Below are 22,191 nucleotides of genomic sequence, written 5' to 3'. Positions count from 1 at the left end.
TCCCTCCCTCCGTCTCCTTCCCCCTCCGGGCGGCGGGGCCTGTAGGAGCGGGCCGGGCCGCCGCTGAGGGGGGCCGCGCCGGCCGGTGCCGTGTGTTGCAGGTACCTGGTGGACAGCCGCTGGTTCAAGCAGTGGAAGAAGTACGTGGGCTTCGACAGCTGGGATATGTTCGGCGCGGGCGATCCCGGCCTCTTCCCTGGGCCTATCGACAACTCGGGTCTCTTCGGCGGTGAGTGCTGCCCGGCGGCGCTGGGCCGCGGGGAGCGGGGCCCTGGGCGGTGGGGTTTGGTGCTCGGGTCGCAGCCCCGGCTCGGGTAAGTGGCTCCCACCTGCCGTCGTCTCGTCGTGCAGCTTTCGCTTTTGAAGCGCTGTGTCCCGGGAGGATACAAGTGGCCCTGCCGGCCTCGTAAGTGAGGAGGAGGCTGGTGCGGTTTCTGCCCGCTTGTGGGAGGGTTGGTATTTTTTAGCGTCGTGGTAGTATGTGTGTGGGTCATGAGAAGAAAGGATGCTGTCTGATGCCATGCTTTCTTATGTTTGTCTCCCTTTTAGATCCAGAAACCCAGAGTTTAAAAGAACACCTCATTGACGAGCTAGATTACGTATTGGTTCCCACTGAAGCCTGGAATAAACTAGTAAAGTGGTATGGCTGCATAGATGGACAGCAGCCTATTGTGAGAAAAGTAAGTATGGGTGAACCAAGGTCTCTTCAGCCTGGTTTCATTTTCTGATCTCTACCAAACTTAGACGATGTTTATTTTGCTAGAAGTGAGTTAAGACAGGATCCTCAGCAGCTCTTTGGAGATAATAACATGAGGTCTCTTTGACTTGGTACCTGAAAGAATGACCTTCCAGTATTACAGTTAAAATGCCTGAATCTTCAGTGATTCTCAGTTGATGGGTTATATGGGGTGAGAACCATGAACATTGTTCTGTTTAACTTTTTATGTTATGATTGTTTGGACCGGTGCGGTGCTTTTATGTTGCATGGAATAGTTTGTGTTTTGTTGAAAAATGCAAGTTGTTAGTCAAGCTTATCGATCTTCCAGGACAGAATGAGGCATTGGAATAAGTGGTCTTTTAGTACAGATGGCTTAGGGACTTCCTCTGGAGTTTAAGGTGGTTCTTGTTTTCTCTTCCAAAATCTGTGATTCTAAAATCATGAGAAGAGACTATTTGTGGTTTTGTTCTGTAAGTCTTACTTTTGTTTGGCAAATGCAGTCATGAATGCATTCTGAGTATATAATCTGTTCCAGAAAGTGAGATTTACAGGCTGCTTCTTTGGAAAACTGTCAGACACTCGTTTATGGGTAAAAGGTTTTTTGTTTTTATTTTAGTCGTAGGTTTTTGCACTGACTAAATTGAGCAGTGCCAGTCTGTGGGGTTCATAAAGACTATATCAACACTATTCGTTTGGTGTAGTGATTATTGTACAGAATTAATATTGCTTAAGTTTAAATAGCATTATGTTACAGTAAGGGTTGCTTCTAGGTGTGCAAGACCCAGGAAAATGTGACACCGGAATGGTAAAAGAAAGAAAGATCCCTCTCTTGGAGGCCCACTCATGCTGATCAGTGGTACTGGAACATTGTCTTTCAGTGTGGGCTAGAAATTGTATGTAACGAGAAATTCTGACATCTTCAGAAAGTGTAAATGATCCCAGGCTCACTAGGTGACCCCAGCTTCACTCTGCTGAGTAGACAGAACTCCTGTGTAAACCAGAAGTGGGGGGAGTGGAAAAGGATTATAGCAGATAAAGGAGATGTGGGTTTAGTAGAAACAGATAACTTCTTGAGGAATAGAAAATCTATACTGAGAAGGAAAACTAGAACTGTTACTGATTAGTGCTTCTCTGAATGAGGAAGCTTTTGTTCCTGAACTGGCTAACCACTTTCACAAAGCCTGGGATGTTATTAGACACTCGCTTTTCTGAAAAATTTGGAAGTTGGACAAGAGGTTTGGAAGCTATTGGGGAAACACTTGGGTGACAGGCTTAACTCTGAGACTCCTTCTCCTGGGGTATCAGATGCCACTATTCAACGCTGTAGTTATTGAGGGCTAGAGCTTAGAGCTAGTGCTGTTTTATAGACATAAGATGCCAAGTTATTGTGGTCCAGTTAAGATTAAATTTTTAAAGTTTTGAATTGCTATGAGAGTTTCAGTCTCTGTTGTTTATTGTTAACCTGATAACTGATTTTTATATTTTAAAAAAATGTTGAAATATAGCAGCATAGTATGTTTGTGGGATGTTACAGCCTCTTACAAAAAATATAAATTGAAAGGTCAGTGGGACACACAAGCTGCAGAACTGCACCTGAGTAGAATGTGGTCAGTATCTGGTTAGTGTTCTCCAGATAGCATTGAAAGTAAAATAGTTAAACTTGCGGCCCTTGAATGCTTTAATCCTTTTCCTAAAGCTGGATCAGCTGTAATTCATATATCAAAATATCTGTAAAAGTAGGATTTGGGAAGTAATTTTCAGGCATCTTTGTGATTTTTACAAGCTGGTATTTCTTCCATCCCTATGTGCCTGATGATCAGAGACAAGTACAGGAGGATTAGATTAGATTTTATTTGTGGTTTGGGTTTCTTTTGATAATCTCAAACCATATTTTCAGGCAATCTTCTATAGAGCCCCACTACAAAGTGTATTAATGTGCAAAATATAGAACAGTGTGCTTCCTCAGCGGTTGAATGCGTGTTGTGCTCAGATTGCTGTCCAACGGGATGACCAGAGTTTTACTTTGACAGAGAACGAGCTAGCTGATCAGACACTGTTTAAAAAGACATCTGCAGGTGATTAGAGACGACTCTTGCCATTCATCCGTCCTAACGGGCACAGTGATCTGATCAGAAACTTCTTCTTGGAAAGAGTTCTTCCAATTCTAAATATGGTTTTTATTTGTTTCTAACTATAGAATACTGGAGAACAGGAAGTCCCACTTAATGAAATTCCTTCTGAAAAAGAAATGGAGAACTTGTGAATTGGTTCCTTTGCATTCTTTAAAAAAAAAAAAAGTCTAATTTGTCTGTCAGGCTGTTTAAACAGGGAGTTTTACTTTCTCTTTCTGTTGTAACAGCAAAATACTGAAGATCTTTGCAAATGTATTTTTTAATCATTTAGCTTCAAAGCACCTTGCATATCTAATACAACCCTATAAAAGCTCAGAAGAGGGAAGCATAATTTAGCCAAATTCTCACAGTAAGTCTTAGTCTTAATGCTTTGTTTCTTTCCAAGGCTGGGTAAAGTTTGTGGGTTTTGGTTTTTTTTTTCTGTAAAATGATATAGATGTAGATCATGGCAAATCTGGGGTCGTGCGCATAGAATAGAATAGGTATATTTCAGTTGGAAGGGACCTACAACAATCATCCAGTCCAACTGCCTGACCACTTCAGGGCTGACCGAAAGTTAAAGCAAATTATTAAAGGCATTGTCCAAATGGCTCTTAAACACTGTTACTCTTAAAAATTATACCTGCTGGTTCAATTAAATATGATCTCAATTTCATAGGCTCTATAGCTGCAAAGAACTGGGGAGAGAATTGAGTTGTTTGAGGTTTTTTTGTTTGTTTTTTTTTTTTCATCAGTTACGTCACAGTTGTCTCATAAATGGCCTCTGAAACGTGCTTTTCTTTCTGGTATAAAGTCTTTTATGATCTGTAGGTGAAGAGTTGTGTCTAGTCTTACAGAATACCTTTTTAAAAATATGCTTAAAGCTCATGGGATGGGTAGATGTACCTATTGAAGTATTCTCTCAAATGCAAAATTGATTTGAAAATGACTGAAATGAAGCAATGTCATCAAAACACGTTCTGACAGATTTGTTTGTTTTTGCAAGGAGAGAGTCATGAGGTAGATTCCGTATACCATGCAGAAAAATCATTAATGCTTTGTCTTACTCTCTTCTAATAGAAAGGATTTTGCTCCAGTGTTCCAGGCTTGTTTGGTTTTTTTTATGTAAGCCTTAGCCAAAGACTAGGGACAAAAGATAATTTTTTTTTTCTAGAATGTATTTCATCTGTGTGATCAAATATTCTTCATGGGTAATTAGCTGGCACTTTTAGTTCAGCTGTGATGATGGGACCTTTGAATCCACTGGGGAAGGAAAGTACTGGGATTTCTTACATTTTAAAAACAAAACCCCAAAACAAGCTGATGTAGGCTGTGACTGAATCTGGACATGAGAACAAGTCAGTGTTCAGTTTATGGCTTGACTTGCAAGACTCCTAAAGACTTAAAGTATTTAGACAGGTGTACCTTACAGAGGGCTGCTCGGTATTTTAACTTTGAGTTATTTTGTTTCTCGCATCTGCCTTTTGTTTGCAGGTAGTGGAATATGGTCTGTTTGTGAAGCACTATAAGGTTGAAGTTTATCTTCTTGAGCTGAAGCTGTGTGAGAGCAGTGATCCTGACAATGTAATTAGCTGCCACTTTAGCAAAGCAGATACTGTTGGTAAGTAGTTCTCTGATGCATGAAGCTGTGGTCTGATGCTACCTTGAGATATTTTGTGCCCTCCAGAACAAGATTGATGTTGATAAACTGGCGCAAGTCTAGTGGGTACCAACAGGACAGTTGGGGTTGGAGTGTGTCATGTGTGAGAAGAGGCTGAGGGAGCTGTGTTTAGCCTGGAGAAGAGAAGGCTTTTGGGGGGACCTTGTAGCACCTATGAGGAGGTTACTAAGAATGTGGAGTCAAGCTATTTACTGAGTCACAAAGCAAGAAAACTGTGTAACAGACAGTAGTAATAAATTGAAACAGGACAGGTTCCAACTGAATATAATGAAAACATTTTCCCTATTAGGACAGCTAGACATTTGAACAGGGCCTGGAGGGGTGAGGGAATCTCCTGCCTTGCAAGTTTTGAACACCTGATTGGATAAGCCCCAAGCAGCCTGGTCTGAATTCAGTGTTGACCCTGGTTTGAGTGACTGGACTAGGAACCTCCTCAGTTTCTTCCAGCCACAGTGATTCTGTGTGCAACACAGGGAGTTGTGGTTAAGAGCTTTGAGGAACACATTGCTTACTAACTCATGTCCTTAAGAAACATCCATGTCGCTCATGTAAAGCAGTTCTGTCTCTGGTTCTCTTACAATTCCCTCTCCCTAGTGTGTGAATATTTTAGTCATCTTCTTAATGGCTCTTCCTACACTTGTGTTCTTCCTGAAATTTGGCCCCTCTCTCTTTCTGTATCATGGCTGTATTTTCCTGTGTTAAAATGGTGAATGACAGCTGTCATATATGTCCATAAATGTGTCCATATGTCCATAAAGATGCTTTTTTTTTTTCAGTTTGCTGATGTGTGGCCTGACAACAGTAACTGAAAACACTTCCTTTTTGAACCTATGTTATCATGGTTCCACCATCATTAAATGATGACTGTTTCACAGAAGTTGGCCTTTGGGCAGAAACTTTTCAATGTGTTCTGAACATTATTGGTTTGAGGGCTTAACAGGCAAATACATGACTGAAAACAGAAGTTATTCATTGTTTCAGACTAAATATTAGACAAGTTATATGAGTAATTGTAACTTTCATGGTACATTTTCTATTCAAAGGATCTTGAAGGTTCAGTGTTGTACCTCCTTGCTGAATGCCTGGCTTGTCAGGTTTTTTTTTTTTTTCAAAAGCACTCATGTTTTAGGTATTTTGGTGTTGTTTTTTTCCCCCTGAACAGCTACCATTGAGAAAAAAATGAGAAAACTGTTTAATATCCCAGCCGAGAAGGAAACTAGGTTATGGAACAGGTATATGAGCAACACTTACGAGCAGCTCAGCAAGCTGGATAGCACTGTGCAAGATGCAGGGCTCTATGACCGTCAGGTAAGGGGCATAACGTTTTTTGTTTTTTTTTTTTTTTAGATTCTCATGTACTGCTTTCTCTGAGTGTAATTTTTTCACTTGGTTTTATGTACTTTGAGCAAACATTGAAAATGTGATTTGTTAATGATTTTGCAAAATGTGCAGCAGATTTGTAGTTATCTTTATTACGTGAACTCTCTTTTAGGTTGTTCTAATAGAAGTGAAGAATGAAGATGGCACGTGGCCTGGACAGCATTTCCTGGCAAAGTAAGCAAGCAATCATGTTCTAATGGGTTCTGCTATTTTGTCAAGCTTGTTCACTTGTTTTTAGTGACCATGTGTTCTCTGTGAAAGCCTAATTATTACTGACTGGCTTATTATGCATTTCTTTGTTTTGGGTATTTTGAAGGAGGAGATAAAATCTTGAATATAAATATTCTTCGGTGGTTCTGCTGCTGGTTTCTCGTCTTGGCAACAGTCTTCTTTTTAAAGCCCATTTCAAATAGGTTGTATAAGCTTGGGTTTCTACAGTGCTTAGGAGATGAAAGTGCTATTTATGTTGAGCTAGTCTACTTAAAAAGTTACCTCTGCAGACTGCGCAGTAAAAAAAAATAGCTGTCTTCTACCATTGTGGAACAAAAAGGATCTTGGAGTATACTTCCAAAGCTGCCAGTAGTGAATACTCAGAGTTCTGGTAGTTCCTCCTTAAAAAGGTATAGAAATAGCTTAACAACCCCCCCTGCCACCCAAGATAATTAGAAGCCTGTAAATTTTACACAGATATTATCTCTCTAATATGTAATTTAGAGAAGAGATGAGCAATATGGTGGGGAGTGATGAAATAATGTATGTATAGAGTGAGTGGTGTAGAATGGAAGTTGCTTACAATGATAAAGAGCTGCTCTTATCCAGTCATACTACAGAAGGTAAAATCCTGTGATTTTACTAGTCTGGCCTACTTGCTTTCCCATGAGTAGGCCATTAGACTTGATAATGTTTTTCTGTACAATACAGTTAACTTGTAGAGCTTGCTGCCAAGTGATCTCATTTGAGATCAAGATCTTACCAGTGTTAAACTTGAAGAATGGATCAAATAGGTCACTGAAACTTGTTTTGAAACAGTTCTGTACTTCTGAGATATAATACTGGGTAAATGGATCAGGAGAATGTTCCTAGGATTATAATGAACTTTCTGTAAGACTACAATGTGAAAAGCATCTAAACATTCATATCATGTACATAATTGAATACTAGTTGACGGTCAGTATTAGAGAGGGAGCTGTGCAAGACCAGATCGTAACCTTCTGTTTCTATGTGAAGCGAAGCTAAAAAGGAGCCTTGTAGCATTCCCAGGCCTCAGTCTTGTCTTTTTTTTAGCAGCTAGTCTGATAGGTAAAGACTTTTAATTAACCTGTAGTGATATTTAAATGAAAATGGTTATCAGTGTGCAGATTAGTATTTTCTAATGATGTAGAAATAAAGATTTGCTTATTATAATGTAGAACTCATGAAATTTTTTTACTTGATGTTGATAATGGGTAGCTGGAAGAATTGTAGTAAGTCATACATCTAGGATTATCTGTTCCTTTGTATGCTGTCTTGGCTAACTATTTCCTTTGTCCTTATCTCTGTTAGTTAAGAAACTAAGCTTGTATATTCCACATAATGTCTCCCTTATACAGTTGGGTGCATTGGTTTAGCAAGTTCTGTGCTTTGGCTCTTGTGCCCTTACTTAGTCTTGTAGGTTAAATGCATAATAGCTGTTTGTTCAAAAACACTGTTTCAGATGCCAAAGAGGGGAAGAAGAAGCTTGATTGCCCCTCCTCATTACGCTTGACTTTGGTGTGTGCTGATCAGCACACAAACTGCTGATCAAATGAGAAGGACCTTTTTATGTGGCCAGGGCAAAGCCTGTCTCTCAGGAAAGCAGTATGCTTTAATGTCTTTGGATTATAATGAGCCCTGCTGGACTAATATCATGCCTTCTTATGCAAAAGGTGGCTGTGTCATATAAGGCAAGTCAGGGAGGAAGATTGGACTTTAAAATTCTTTCTGTGTTTGAAATGCAAGGAGGAAAAAGTTGAGAACTTAATCTGTTATAGACATATGATAACAAAAGATGATAACGAGCAGTAAGTATTTTCCTATTAGGTTCAGTGATGTTTTCTATGCCTTTTTATGTCTTTAAGTTGCTAATATTCTACAGCAGTTGCCTTGAACACCCCAAAACCATGTATGAATCATACTCGTACTGTTGAAAATAATGAGGAAGGCTGTACTGGATCTGGACCAGGTGTGTCCAGTAGCCTGCCTCATGGTGTGGGCAGTGGCAGATGCATGTAGGAGGAGTAAAAAAAGTTCCCTGTAAGAAGAGGGCATAATTAGCAATGCATCTACCATGGTATACTGCTGTCTTCTGGTAGCCTGCAGCTCAGATGTTTTCAGAGATGATTGAGTCTAGATATTTATGTTGAATATACGTTGACAGTCTGAGGGGACATTTCTTCTGCATTTTGGCGCTTCCTCTGTTGTGTGTCATCACTCCATGTCAAATGTGAGTGGGCTGGTGGCAGTCTAGACTGGATCATTTGTAGATTTTAAGTTTTCTTTCTCCTGCTCTTTCAAGGTGTCCTGGGTTTGGTGGGGATAGAGTTAATTTTCACAAGAAGCTAGGAGGGGACACAGCCAGGATAGCTGAGCTGAACTAGCAAAGGGGATATTCGATACCGTATGATGTCATGCTCAGTATATGTTTCATTGCGCATAACTCACTTCGTATATTCTTTTATTAGTATTATTGTTACTATTATTTCTTCTCTCCTTGTGTTGTCCTGTTAAACTGTCCTTGTCTCAACCCACGAGTTATTTACCTTTTTCTTCTGATTCTTCTTCCCATCCCATGGGGGCAAGGGAGGGAATGAGTGAGTGGCCGCATGGTGCTTAGTTGCCGGCTGGGTCTAAACCAGGACAGTCCTTTTTGGTACCCAACGTGGGGCCCAAAGGGTTGAGATAATGACGGATATGACCACAGTGTGTTAAAGTAAATTTGTTATACACATTTCTTATATTAGTTAAATAGTCGCTGGTCACAATGTTGGTTCATTTGTTCACATGGTGGTGTTATCTAAGTTCTTATATGCACTATGTATTCCCTGCGGTGATGTTCTGTCACCTTGGAGAGGGATCAGGACTGTCATTTTGCTGTACCTAGGTAATGTCGACTTATGATTACATCACTGGTCATGAGGTTAAGCTGGTTCTTTTATGTGGCATTGTTGTCATGCCTGTACCTCGGGCACCTTCTCTCAGAATATATTAGCAATTGCACCCAATCTATGGGGAAGACGGGAGCAGGGGGGATACTTTCTCCTGCTCTTTTACCTCCCCTTTCTCTTTCAGGCTAACTACAACAGCTTGTGAGAATTTTGAATATCCTTGGGATGTTCACGCCAGCATGCTCTTATTGCTATGTCTCCTTAATGTGTTTCAGGTCTTGTTTAGGGTTACAAAAAACTTCTTTTAAGAATACCACCCAGAGATCTGCCCCAAGGCTGGATAGTCATGGGTGGCACGGCATATGGGAGAATATGGGCAGGTATCTAGAGAACTTCTCACCTCCAGTGGTTTGGAACTTCACTCCCGAACAACTACAGAACCCTCATGAAGTGGTAGAATATTTGAAAAGAAAATGCTGTGGCTATTCCAAAGAGGCACAACTTACCACACTGTGCTGGGCCCTGGCCAGCATCTACCAAACACTGCTCAATATTATGCAGCACCCTCAGCGGGCAGGGAGGGAAAACAGACCAACAGGCACTGCAGCTCTTCCAACCCTCATGACAAGCACTGTGGGTACTCAAACCCTCGTGACAGGCACTGTGGCTACTCAAACCCCAGCGACAGGCACTGCAGCTGAACCAGAGAACCAAACTGTGCCAGTATCAGTTGCACCTGTACAGAAGAAGAAATACACAAAAAAATCAGCTCACTTAATGAGGGATGAAAGTGAACCAGGGTCATCACAAGAACGGGAGGAAGAGGCAGAACCAAAGATAACCACCCGATCCCTATCCCCGAGTGAGCTGCGAGATATACAAAAGGATTTCAGCCGCCATCCAGGTGAGCACATTGTCACCTGGCTGCTCCGATGCTGGGATAGTGGGGCCAGTAGCTTGGAATTAGAGGGTAGGGAAGCCAAGCAGCTGGGATCCCTGTCTAGGGAAGGGGGCATTGACAAGGCGATTGGGAAAAAGACACAAACGCTCAGCCTCTGGAGGCGACTTCTGTTGGGTGTGAAGGAAAGGTACCCCTTCAAGGAAGATATTACATGTCACCCAGGCAAGTGGACCACTATGGAGAGAGGTATCCAGTACCTGAGGGAATTAGCTGTGCTAGAGGTGATTTATAATGAGCGGTTACCCACAGATCCAGATGAAGTGCAATGCACGCAACCCATGTGGCGGAAGTTTCTACGAAGCGTACCACCGTTGTATGCCAACTCATTGGCCATAGTGTCCTGGAAAGAAGGTGAGGGACAGACAGTGGATGAAGTGGCTGGACGACTCCAGCAATACGAAGGAAGTATCTCTTCTTCCCTACGGGCCTGCATCTCAGCTGTGGAGAAACTGCCAGACATGCTAGCTGAGAAACTGTCCCGAGAGTTCCAGCGATTTGAGGATAAGTTCTGCCCCGCACCTGTCCAGGCCCCTATCTCAGCTATTAGGAGTCGGCATTCTTCTGCTGAAGAGAAAGGGTATAGAAGGTACACACCACGTAGTACCCTGTGGTTTTACCTGCGTGACCATGGAGAGGACATGAGGGAGTGGGATGGAAAACCTACCTCAACCCTAGAGGCACGGGTAAGTGAGTTGCAAGGAAAAACAATCACAAAAGGGGATTCTTCCTGGAAAAATGCTGCTCCAGTTGCCAGTGGGCAGTTCCCCAGACAGAGTAGAAGGGCTGATCTCATTTCTGATCCTCTTGAAGGGACTTCTGATTCATGTTTACAAAAAGTGTGTAAAGAATACTATGACTAGGATTAGAGGGTCCCTACATCCAGCCAGGTGGAGGAAAGGGACAACTGAGTTTATTGGACTGTGTGGATTCGATGGCCTGGCCTGTCAAACCCACAGGAGTATAAGGGTCTATAAGGGTAGATACCGGTGCACAGCGTACCCTAATGCCAGCAAGCTATAAAGGGGAAGAACCCATCTGTATTTCTGGAGTGACAGGGGGATCCCAACAGCTAACTGTATTGGAAGCTGAAGTGAGTCTAATGGGGAATGAGTGGCCTAAATACCTTACTGTGACTGGACCAGAGGCCGTGTGTCCTTGGCATAAACTATCTCAGGAGAGGGTATTTCAAGGACCCAAAAGGGTACTGGTGGGCCTTTGGTATAGCTGCCTTGGAGATGGAGGAAATTGAACAGCTGTCTACATTGCCCGGTCTCTCGGAGGACCCTTCTGTTGTGGGATTGCTGAGGGTAAAAGAACAACAAGTGCCAGTCGCTACCACAACAGTGCACCGGTGGCAATGTTGCACCAACCAAGACTGATTCCCAGCCATACGCTGATTTGTCGACTGGAGATCCAAGGAGCAATCAACAGAACTTGCTCACCCTTTAATAGTCCCATATGGCCAGTGCGAAAATCTGATGGAGAGTGGAGACTAACAGTAGACTGTCGTGGCCTGAATGAAGTCATGCTGCTGTGCTGGCAATGCTGGAACTTCAGTACAAACTGGAGTCAAAGGCATCCAAGTGATATGCCACAATTGATATCGCTAATGCATTTTTCTCAATCCCTTTGGCAGCAGAGTGCAGGTTACATTTTGTTTTTGCTTAGAGGGTTGTCCAGTACACCTGGAGTTGACTGCCCCAGGGGTGGAAACAAAGCCCTGCCATTTGCCATGGACTGATCCAGACTGCAGTGGTACAAGGTGAAGCTCTGAACACCTGCAATACATTGATGACATCATTGTGTGGGGCAACACAGCAGAAGTAGTTTTTGAGAAAGGGAAGAAAACAGTTCAAATCCTTCTGAAGGTTGGTTTTGCCATAAAACGAAGTGAGGTCAAGGGACCTGCACGGGAGATCCATTTTTTAGGAATAAAATGGCAAGACTGGCATCGTCAGATCCCAATGGATGCGATCAACAAAATAGAAGCTATGTCTCCACCAACTAGCAAAAAGGAGACACAAGCTTTCTTAAGTGTTGTGGGTTTTTGGAGGGTGCATATTCCAGATTACAGTATTAATTGTAAGCCCTCTCTATCAAGTGACCCAGAAGAAGAATGATTTTAAAATGGAGCCCTGAGCAACAATAAGCCTTTGGACAGATTAAACAGGAAATAGTTCATGCAGTAGCCCTTGGGCCAGTCTGGGCAGGACAAGATGTTAAAAATGTGCTCTACACCACAGCTGGGGAGAACTGCCAGTGCTCTATCTCTATACTGACTCATGGATCATGGTAAATGCCCTGTGGGGGTGGTTGCAGCAATGGAAGCAGAGCATCTGGCAGTTCAGAGGCAAACCCATCTGGGCTGCTGCACTGGGGCAAGATACTGCTGCCTGGTTAGAGAAGCTGGTTGTAAAAGTACATCACGTAGATGCTCATGTACCCAAGAGTCAGGCTACTGAAGAACATCAAAACACCCAGCAGGTGGATCAGGCTGCCAAGATTGAAGTGGCTCAGGTGGATTTGGACTGGCAACATAAGGGTGAATTAGTTATGGATCAGTGGGGCCATGATGCCTCAGGCCATCAGGGAAGAGATGCAACTTACAGATGGGCTCATGATCGAGGGGTGGGCTTGACTATGGATGATATTGCACTGGTTATCCATGAATGTGAAACACGAGCTGCAGTCAGGCAAGCCAAGTGGTTAAAGCCTCTGGTATGGAGGGTAACGGCTGAAGTATAAATATGGGGAGGCCTGGCAGATTGACTGTATCACACTCCCACAAACCTGCCAAGGCAGGCGCTATGCATTTACAATGGTGGAAGCAACCACCGGATGGCTGGAAACATATCCCGTGGCCCGTGCCGCTGCCTGGAATGCTATTCTGGGCCTTGAAAAGCAAGTCTTATGGTGACATGGTACCCCAGAAAGAATTGAGTCAGACAACGGGACTCATTTCTGAAACAGCCTCACAGACACCTGGGCCAAAGAGCATGGCATTGAGTGGGTGTATCATATGCCCCATCATGCACTAGGGTCCAGGAAAATTGAATGATACAATGGACTGCTATAAACTACAGTGATGCTATAAACTACAGAGCGCAATGGGGGGTGGGACCTTCAAACATTGGGATACACATTTAGCAAAAGCCAACTGGTTAGTCAACACTAGAGGATCTGCTAATCGAGCTGGCCCTGCCCAATGAAAACTTCCATGTACTGTAAAAGGGGATGAAGTCCCTGTAGTGCACATGAAGAATATGTTAGGGAAAACAGTCTGGGTTAGTCCCGCCTCAGGCAAAGGAAAACCCATTCATGGGATTGCTTTTGCTCAAAGACCTAGGTGCACTTGGTGAGTGATGCGGAAGGACGGGGAAGTTCAATGTGTACCTCAAGGGCATTTGATTTCAGGTGAGAATAGCCAATGAATTAAATTGTATGATGTTAATTGCTAAATAATCCTGCCGCTGTATGTCATTGCTACTACAGTTGCTATATGCCATATCAATGGGATTACAGTAAGAATCGCCCAAATCAATAAAGAGTATGGACTTTGATGAAACTGAGTGAAGTGCAGCAGTGATGGAACTTAAACTGGCTTCAGCAACTGGTGCCCAGCAACTTCCTCAAAATAGACATCTTCAACCTGCAGACTGTGGGTGTGGGCTGTGCCAAATACACCAGCTGTGAGCTCTGGATGCAGCAATCCAATGCCACACACCATCTCTTCTGTCCTGAAAGACTGTTAAGACAGATGGAGCCCCAAAGTCACGGATTAAATGAACTCAATGGACACGTTAGAGGGGTGGCTCATAGACTAAGGGAATGAGATCTGTGTGTGTATATATATGCGTATTAAAAAAAGACAGGAAAAGTGGTGGTGACTAATTGGAAAGTGTAGGATCTGGGCATGACGTAGGTGGTATAGAATAAGGGGTGGTTAGTATCCTTGGTTTGGCTGGGATAGAGTTAATTTTCACAAGAAGCTGGGAGGGGACACAGCCAGGATAGCTGAGCTGAACTAGCCAAGGGGATGTTTGCTACCATATGATGTCATGCTCAGTATATAAACTGGGGGAGCTGGCAGGTGGGGGAGGAGGTATCGCGGATTGGTAACGTGCTGGGCATTGGGTTCTGGGTGGTGAGCAATTGCATTGTGCATCACTCGCTTTGTGTATTTTTTTATTAGTATTATTGTCATTATTCTTTCCTTGTGTTGTCCTATTAAACTGTCCTTGTCTCAACCCATGAGTTTTTTACCTTTTTCGTCTGATTCTCCTTCCCATCCCACCGGAGCAGGGGGGAGGAGTGAGGAAGTAACCGCATGGTGCTTAGTTGCTGGCTGGGCCTAAATCATGACACAAGGGTTATTTCACAAACCTTTTTACCTATTTTTAAGGGATTTATATTGACAAAAAGAAATAGTGATGCTCTGGTTTTTTTGTTGTTACATAATAGGTTCTTGGTGAGTAAGCTAAATTTAACTTCTTTTTCTTGAATCATTGGCATTGCTCCATAGTAATGCATTTATAATTGCTCTGTGCTTTCTTTTCATGTCAGTTATAATCAGTTCTGAATTTTATTTGGCTTCCTTCCCTTTTTTAGCATATCTTTATATAAATGCATAAATACTTAATACTCCGTAGTTTGTAACTTATTTGATGTTTGTTTTACTGAGAATCCTTAAATTTTTTTTCAAGACATTCTTTTATTAAGGGTAGTTTCATATTTCGTTTAGTTTTGAATACACTCTCTAAATTCCACCTCCCTCTGAAGTTGAAATCTGGGAAAGCACAGTGCAAAGATTCTTACTAGTCTCAGGCTGAGTCTTTTACATAAGTTAATCTTGGAGCAGCATGGATTATTTTCTCTTGGAGAGCAATAATTTAGTAAATAAAATCATTAATAAAGCTTTTCTATATAATGAAAAAAATTAGCTGCTTGTTTAACCATGTTCTTTCATTTGTCAGATATCTCAGCAGACAAACCTTAAGTGAAAGTGTACCCTGTGACTTAGAGTGTGTTCTCAGTTGATCTTTAAAATTTTTTTTTCCTTTTGTTCTGGAAACATTAGATGTCTGTACTGCAATGAAACGTTGCCAGCATTTTAATTGTTTCTGTGAGCTGGTAAAAGACTCACTAACCTGAAGTGTAGGGTTCAAATCCCATTAATGATTTGGGACGTGGCTTGTCTTTCAATGGGGGGGTGTGTGCATATACCTGTTGCATTACATCAGTATTACATGTTTAAGACTCCAGATTAATGAGTTTAGTACAAAGCCATAGGGACTGTTTATATGTATAAAATCTGTGGGTGATTGTGAGCAATTGAACTAGACAGAACTGGTGAGAGAGGAAGGAGGAGGCAAGATCCAGAGTTCCCAGCCCAGAAGAGTATGAGTGTCTTACCCTGTTCACTGATGACGTGTTCAGGGTAGGTTACACTGTATTAATATTACAGAGAGTGATTCTGTAGTAGAGGAAGTTCTTGTTTGTCTGTAGGAAACAACCAATGCTTTTTGGAAGCCAAAGGTGATACCAGCAGTGAGTTGGAAGCTGCATTAACAGCATGGCTAAGAAGGATAAGTGAGACTATCACCCTGAAAACCTGTTCTGCTCTTTTGTGAGGCTAAGCAAGTCTGTAATGTTGATAAGCTGTTATGCTTTCTAAATAAACTTATATTTTGAAGTTCTGAAGAATTAGGGTTGTAGGTACATCTAGTGTCAGCAGGAACTGTGAATTGTCTGTGCTGAGGTTTGGTATGGAAGAGTTGAATAACTCCCAAATTTTAATCCTATCTTAGGCAAACATTTTGCTCCAATACTCTGTTTCTCAGCTGGAGAAAATACTGTTTAGCCAAGACCATGGGGAACTTTATATTTGGAGATCTTTCTTTGGGCTGCATCACTTTAATACTAAAAGCTTATGAGAAAGTTTTTACTTAGAGTTTTGATGGCATAAACCAAATGGGATGTAGAGCTCTCTGCTGTTGGTAGAGGAATGGCGAGCATCCTCATTGCTGCCTATGTACTAAAAGAGGCCTCGGAAAGCTGGGCGTTCATGTCATTCCGTACTCGCAGAATATGTGTGCACAAGGTGACAGTGAGGTGGATGGGTTCCCTGTCATAAGGATTTTTCCCCACCATTTGCTGCTTGTCAGAGGCACTGGCTCCTACCAGGGGAAACCGCTTTTCCACATGTTTGGCAGCCTTCTGTGGATTTCCCCAGCCATCAAGCTGGCTGACGTTTTAAAGAAAAAAATGCTCTTAAACTCCACATTAGTCCTTGGGTGGTATATTCAGAGTGTGCCTGGCCACTGCTGTTTGTTAGTTTGCTGCTCCCTAAGGAATAAAATACTTTCTTGTTGTAGTTGGAAACTGCTCTTGCTACTAGACAAGATTTCAGAAGAGGGAATAGATTATATTTATTCAGGAATTTCAGAATTGGAGGCATACTTTGTTTCTGAAGGGAGATTATATCAATGGCTGTGTGGAACTTAGTCCTCTTTAATTGTTACTTATAAGACTCCCAAAATAAAATCCTGAGCTAACAGAGTTCCAGCTCAGTCCTAGCACACTTTTTTTTTTTTTTGTCCTGAGTATCATTTTCTTAGCACAAACAAACAAGAAATTGTGTCAGATCTATAAAAATAGCACCTTTTCTGTCAGGTCTTGCATTTGAAAACAGGAGTAAAGTTGTATTTAGCATGTGCCTTGTAGCTGTCTGCTTCCCTTTGCAATATGCAGCAGGAAAATACCTTTTGGTTCTTTGCTGCTAGAATTTTCTTGCTGTTTCTTCTTCCTACTCTTCTGTTTACTGATGGCACTGTATACTTGATGGACCTTTCCCTCCTCCCCCCAGTACTCTCCTTAGTAAAAATGTTGAGTTGTTGTTTAGTTCACCCATCTTGTAACACTTGGCTTTTCTCAACTACTCTGTCTTGATTTAGGTATCTGTTCAACCTGATACAACATTCAGTGATATCACATACCAGAAATTACTGTACAATTTTAAGACCTTGGTGGTTGATAATGTGTTTTGTAGGTGCATAATGCCATAATTAAATGCCCTTTCATATTTAAAACTGATCTCCATCCCCCAGCTCCTTGTGTGCTGATGATTTCAGAGGACACCTGGGCTAAATATTTTGTGGGCAAACCTTTATTACATGACTTTAAAGTGCTTGAGTTTGCAGCAGATGCCATGCTTTCAGAGTAGCATTGAGTACATAAGGAGGCTTTTGCATGTAAGAAGTCTCTAAATGAAAATCCATTATGGCTTCTGCTTTGCCAATTAAATCTAAGTTCTAGCTTCTCCTGCTTTGACAAAAACTTCTTGTCACAGTATTTTTAATGGTGGGTTTGGTTTTTTTTTTAATATTGGGAGTTGAAAGGAGGAGGACTAACTCTATTGTGTGCTGTGAAGGTAGCCTCAACTGAATTGAAATACTTTTCCCGTGTCTGTCTTCCAACTACTTGAAAGCCTTTTACAATATTTTTTTCAAGCTCTTCAGCTTAGCAGTTTTTCTACTTATCAACCATATGGCCTCACAGTTTCTGTACTAGATTAATCTGACTTGGTCCTCTTTATGCTGCTAGTTTCCAGATTTATCCTCAGTTGCCATTTGTGTGGGTTTTTGAAACATTTCATGGCAAGATGTGAAACGGCTGTCTTTAATTGGCAGACGGGGGCCAGTGTGCATCAGTATTATGAAGCATGAAGTTGTGTACGTGGGAATGAAGAACATGAGACTGAAATAACATGCTGGACGCTGTGGGAATGTGGTTCTAGTCCTGGTTCAGTCTCCTGAATGTGAGCTCCTGTAGTAGCCTTGAGGCAAAACCAAACAAAAAACCTCAGTGGTTCAGTAAGGAAATGCTGACTGTGCATCAGAAGACTTTTTTGATAACTGGAACACTGATAAAACTGCATGTGGAATGATGATGTCCTGTTAGGTTGTCAACAGATATGAAAAGTAGACTAATGAGAGGGGTTTCAAAAGGAGCCAAGTGAATTGTTGAATAATTAGCAAATAATTTTTATGCTAGAAGACCGAGAAGTTAAAGTATATCAGTGAAAAATCTAAAAGTTGATTTTAACACGTAAAAGCTTCTGTGGGGATATGACAAATGGAAAATGAAGAAGGAACTCTACAGGCAGCAGATGGAGATGAGCACAAACCAATGTCCAGATGATGAAGCCAGATACTCATACAGCAAATGAAATGCAAGTTTCTTCTGACTGTAAGGGTTATTGATCATTGGAACAGTTTATCTGTGGTCTGCTGGATTGCCTGTTGCTAGCCACTGTGAAACTACGATGGTAGATTTTTCTAGAAGACATTTTAGCTCAGACAGGAGTTATCTTGAGAGACTCAAATTGTGCTTAAGCAGGAGGGCTGATTCAGCAGTCATACCACGCAGTCTTATCCTCAAACCTGTGAAATTATTTTCTCAAATCCCTGAACTGTTGCATGGTTAGATGAAGTCTTTCTTTGCTATAGTTTACTCCTGTATAGATTTTGTTGATGAAATGTAGCTGAATGTGTTTTTCCCTGTCAGAAACATTGCAGTGGTGATCAAAGGGAAGCTGTACGAGCTCGGCACCTTCCAGTCCAGTCTCTGTTATGCCTACAGAGAGAAAACTAAGCAAACTGAGAGTAGTTTCAGTGGTAACCCACTGAGTAGCCCAGAACATTTTAGAAGGTTCTAACTCACAAACTTCAAAGAAGAAATAATGTTTATCTTTTACTTCAGAGCAAGGTGTTGGGGCCTCCATTTCCAAGGGAGCAGAAGTCACGTACCGTGAGAGATGGCAGTGGCTTTGACTGGTCAAAGTCTGCATGTTCCACAGAAATGCTTTTTGGGGCACTGGGGATAAATGCATGGCGTCCAGGACTTCTGTTGTCACCTCTGTGTGCAAATGAGGCAGTCTGCTTTAGAGCTTACAGGATTGTGGAGTCGTTAACAGTAGCTTCTTGGGCTTAAAATGGGAGGCTTTCAGAGAAAAACATTGTTCTTAGCTGCTATCTGTGCCTTTCATCTGGAATCATAGCTACCTTTGTGACCATCTTGTGAGATGAGGGGGAGCAGCTGTGCTTAGTAAATCCTAAATCTTTCTTCAGTTATCACAGATAGATGAGTAAGTTGTAAAATATAAGAGTGCTTAGCATTTTTATCTTCCCAAGCGTATTTGATTTCTGTTTTTTTTTTTTCTCCACACTTCACAAGCTGTTGGCCTCTCTTTTGTTGTTTTACTTCTTACATGATCCTTCCCAATTTTCTAACAGGAATTCACTCAAGATCCTTGGTGACTTTGTAGGTAGACCTTTTCCCATTCTGTGACTTGTCTGTTATCTTTGGTTTCTGATCCATTTTTTATCTTCCCTCATAGTTCTTAGCTTTTTTCTGTGTGTGTAGGATACTATTGAAGTACTTCTTGGAACTCTTCAGTTGCCATCTGACTCTTGATTACGCACTGCCTCTATGCTTCTATTGGAAATTTTGAAATCTCTTAAGAGGTCATCTTCGTTTTCTGTTAGATTTTCTTCATATTATTTTCCAAGTGTCTTATTCTCTTCTCTTGCTGCTGTCAAACATGTCAAGCAGAGATGCTACATTTTCAAGTCTAGCATTTTCTAGATTGCCCTTCTTTGCTTCTAGATACTTCACTTCTACTTCAGACTTTTAAAACGTGTTCTTAATGGATTTACAGCCTATTGTTAGCTTAATTATTTTATTCTTGAGCCTTGAAACTCCCACATGTGGAGCATGAATCTGATAATTGTTGTTATAGTCTAGACCCTCTTGTTCTCTCATTGATCTTATCTTTGTGTCTAGGTAGTCTTGAGAAGTTTTATCTCCAACATGTAATGACCAGAAGGTTGTGTATTGTCCCAGAAATGGTTGTCTTAGTTATTTTGGTAGATCTGCTCATTCTTGCTAGTATACTTTCTGGTATACTTTTTGGTTGTGCTGGCTGGTGTGTGGGGTTTTTTTGTGTGGTTTTTTTTTTAATGCTTCAGATTTAGACTGTGTTTGGGGTTTGTGTTTTCATCTGGAAGCTCCTGTTTTAACTTGTTTCCTTCTGTATTTATTTTGTTGCTATTATATTTCCAAACTGGTAAGGCTGTCCAACTGTCCTGCCTCCTCTTGGCCATTATGGCTTGTTCTTTGACTTTTAGTTCTTGCTCCACAGAGGTTTGCCAAGACTGTTTTCTTAGTAGCATCTGAGCTATGAATATGCATTTTTAGTTTGTATCATTTGAAAATCAGAGCCACATTAAAAGATACACAAGAACAAACTAAAGTTTGAAGGCACTGTCCTCTGCTGGTGCTTTGCTCTGCTTTGGGTGTATTAGCCACTGTTGTGTGGCTGTTGGTCTCCTGTGCCTTTTTGCATGTTTATTTGGGGAAAGAGTTAGCTCTTGCTATAGTGAAATTAATTAGTATCAAAATAGTTTCTTTATTTATGTAGTACTATCTTCTAGTTTTGCTTTTTTTTTTTTTATGGAGCCAAAGCTGTCTATGACAGAACATTGTTGGTCTTGTAACATTGTGTTCTGGTTCCTTTCTGGACCAGGAGAGTAGTAGTGTGGAATAGCCTGGGATTCACAACCGGATAGACTTCAGGCTTATGAACTTTTTTTCATCCATTTCAGTATCTCCAGTTTCAAAACGCTGAAGATTGCTATGCGTGTTGCATGTACATAGCAGTGTGTCTTACCTCCAAGCATGCATGTACATAGCAGTGTATGTCTTGCCTCCAGGCAATGTAGTTGTATCAACTAGGCTCAGTAGCAAACTGTTTTGTGCTCACCCTGGTTATCTTCTTACTAATTAACGTTCTGTTTGAGTGGGTGATTTGGATAGGGAAGTAGGGAAGGACTGACTTTGCCACTTTTAATGTGGGGCAAGTGTTTTGTGGTCTTAAGATTGGGATTTTTTTGCTTGCTTGTTTCAAGGTGGTTTACTCATAAACTTAAAGCTTGCTTCCCTATCACTCATGCCATCTGAATTGCCTACTTATTTCAGTCTGGGACCCAGATTTTGCTCTAAGCAAGAATTGTTACTCCTGCTTCTGGTACTTTTGTTTGAGGTTTCTGTTCCAGAGAGGTGTTTGGAAGCGTGATCACACAGATCAAAACAGTAAATTCTGTGTGAGGGAACTGACTGTAATGTGGCAAGTCCTTGGAGTTTTGTGGGAGGTGGGGGTGGGGGTGAAAAAAGTAGTAGCACTGTTTCTACTTCTTTTTCCTTTCTCCCAGATCAAGTACTGCAACTAGCAGAAACTTTACTACCTCTTCAAAATCATCAGCAAGTTCTTATTCCTCAGTGTCTGCCACTTCTGTCATTACTAACGGTGATAGCAGTAACTCCTATGGACTGAACAGCTCCCACCTGGGCAGGGGGTAAGAGCAGGAATGTTCTTTTTGTTTCTTCGTCCTTCATGTGAATGAATACTCCTGTGCATTCTTGCCTGTATAGAAAAGGAGGAGTTCTGCTACTCTTGTGTACCTGTTTATCAAACTTTGCTTTTGAAACCACTATGTTCTGCTGTTCCTTGCTCACTTGCGAAAGTAGTGCATGTTCCAGAGCGTACTAACTACTAGGGCATTGGCTGATTTTGATGGGATTGGGGGTATGAGGGAAGGGATTATTTTCTTTCTCCATCTGCCAGTGTAATAGAAGCCTTTCCAGGTAGAGATCATAATTTTCTTACTAGCTCTTACAATATGTCATATAGATTCATACAGACTCTTGCTGCATTAGGATAGTGTGCTGTGTACCTGTAGACAAAGGAAATTAATGTGTTATGAGCCATAAATTAATAATAGACTGTGTAACTATTAATGTTTCCAAAATTAGCACATATACTTCACATTCCTGGTATTCAATATTAAGCCACTATGAAGCAGCAGAAACATGTAGGCTGGTTAAACAATTTCATTAAACATTTTTTTGACTCTTACTTAATGTGATTCTTAAACAGTATTGAGGATTGGTAAACTCATTGTGGGGTTCACTGTGTTGTCTTTCTTCCAGAGGTTCTGGATTTGTCTGTAACTCTTACAACTGCAGGGACAGTGCTTCCCTGTCACAGCCTGGACTCTGTGGACTCAGTAACCTTGGAAATACCTGCTTCATGAATTCTGCATTACAGGTAAGAATTGGAAAGAACCCTCTTTAGAATTAAGCAAAAGAGCAGTCTCGCA

At 41.5% G+C, this 22,191-nt stretch overlaps 1 protein-coding gene across 1 annotated transcript in view; it reads left to right on the top strand.

Annotated features, from left to right (window-relative positions):
* USP4 (ubiquitin specific peptidase 4 (proto-oncogene)) overlaps positions 1 to 22,191 on the top strand; it is a 54,891-nt gene that overhangs the window by 4,469 nt on the left and 28,231 nt on the right. Inside the window, exons 2-9 of the mRNA XM_010573707.1 lie at positions 46 to 229; positions 550 to 680; positions 4,324 to 4,450; positions 5,673 to 5,818; positions 6,003 to 6,064; positions 9,288 to 10,559; positions 21,244 to 21,387; positions 22,022 to 22,139. Of these exons, the coding sequence (XP_010572009.1) occupies positions 46 to 229; positions 550 to 680; positions 4,324 to 4,450; positions 5,673 to 5,818; positions 6,003 to 6,064; positions 9,288 to 10,559; positions 21,244 to 21,387; positions 22,022 to 22,139 (2,184 nt within the window). The remainder of the gene's footprint in view (positions 1 to 45; positions 230 to 549; positions 681 to 4,323; positions 4,451 to 5,672; positions 5,819 to 6,002; positions 6,065 to 9,287; positions 10,560 to 21,243; positions 21,388 to 22,021; positions 22,140 to 22,191) is intronic.

Source organism: Haliaeetus leucocephalus, unplaced genomic scaffold (assembly GCF_000737465.1).
Source record: "Haliaeetus leucocephalus isolate CR32 unplaced genomic scaffold, Haliaeetus_leucocephalus-4.0 Scaffold2, whole genome shotgun sequence".
Lineage (NCBI taxonomy): Eukaryota > Metazoa > Chordata > Aves > Accipitriformes > Accipitridae > Haliaeetus > Haliaeetus leucocephalus.
Note: the sequence above shows the minus strand (reverse complement) of the source record. Positions and strands in the feature narration are given on the sequence as shown.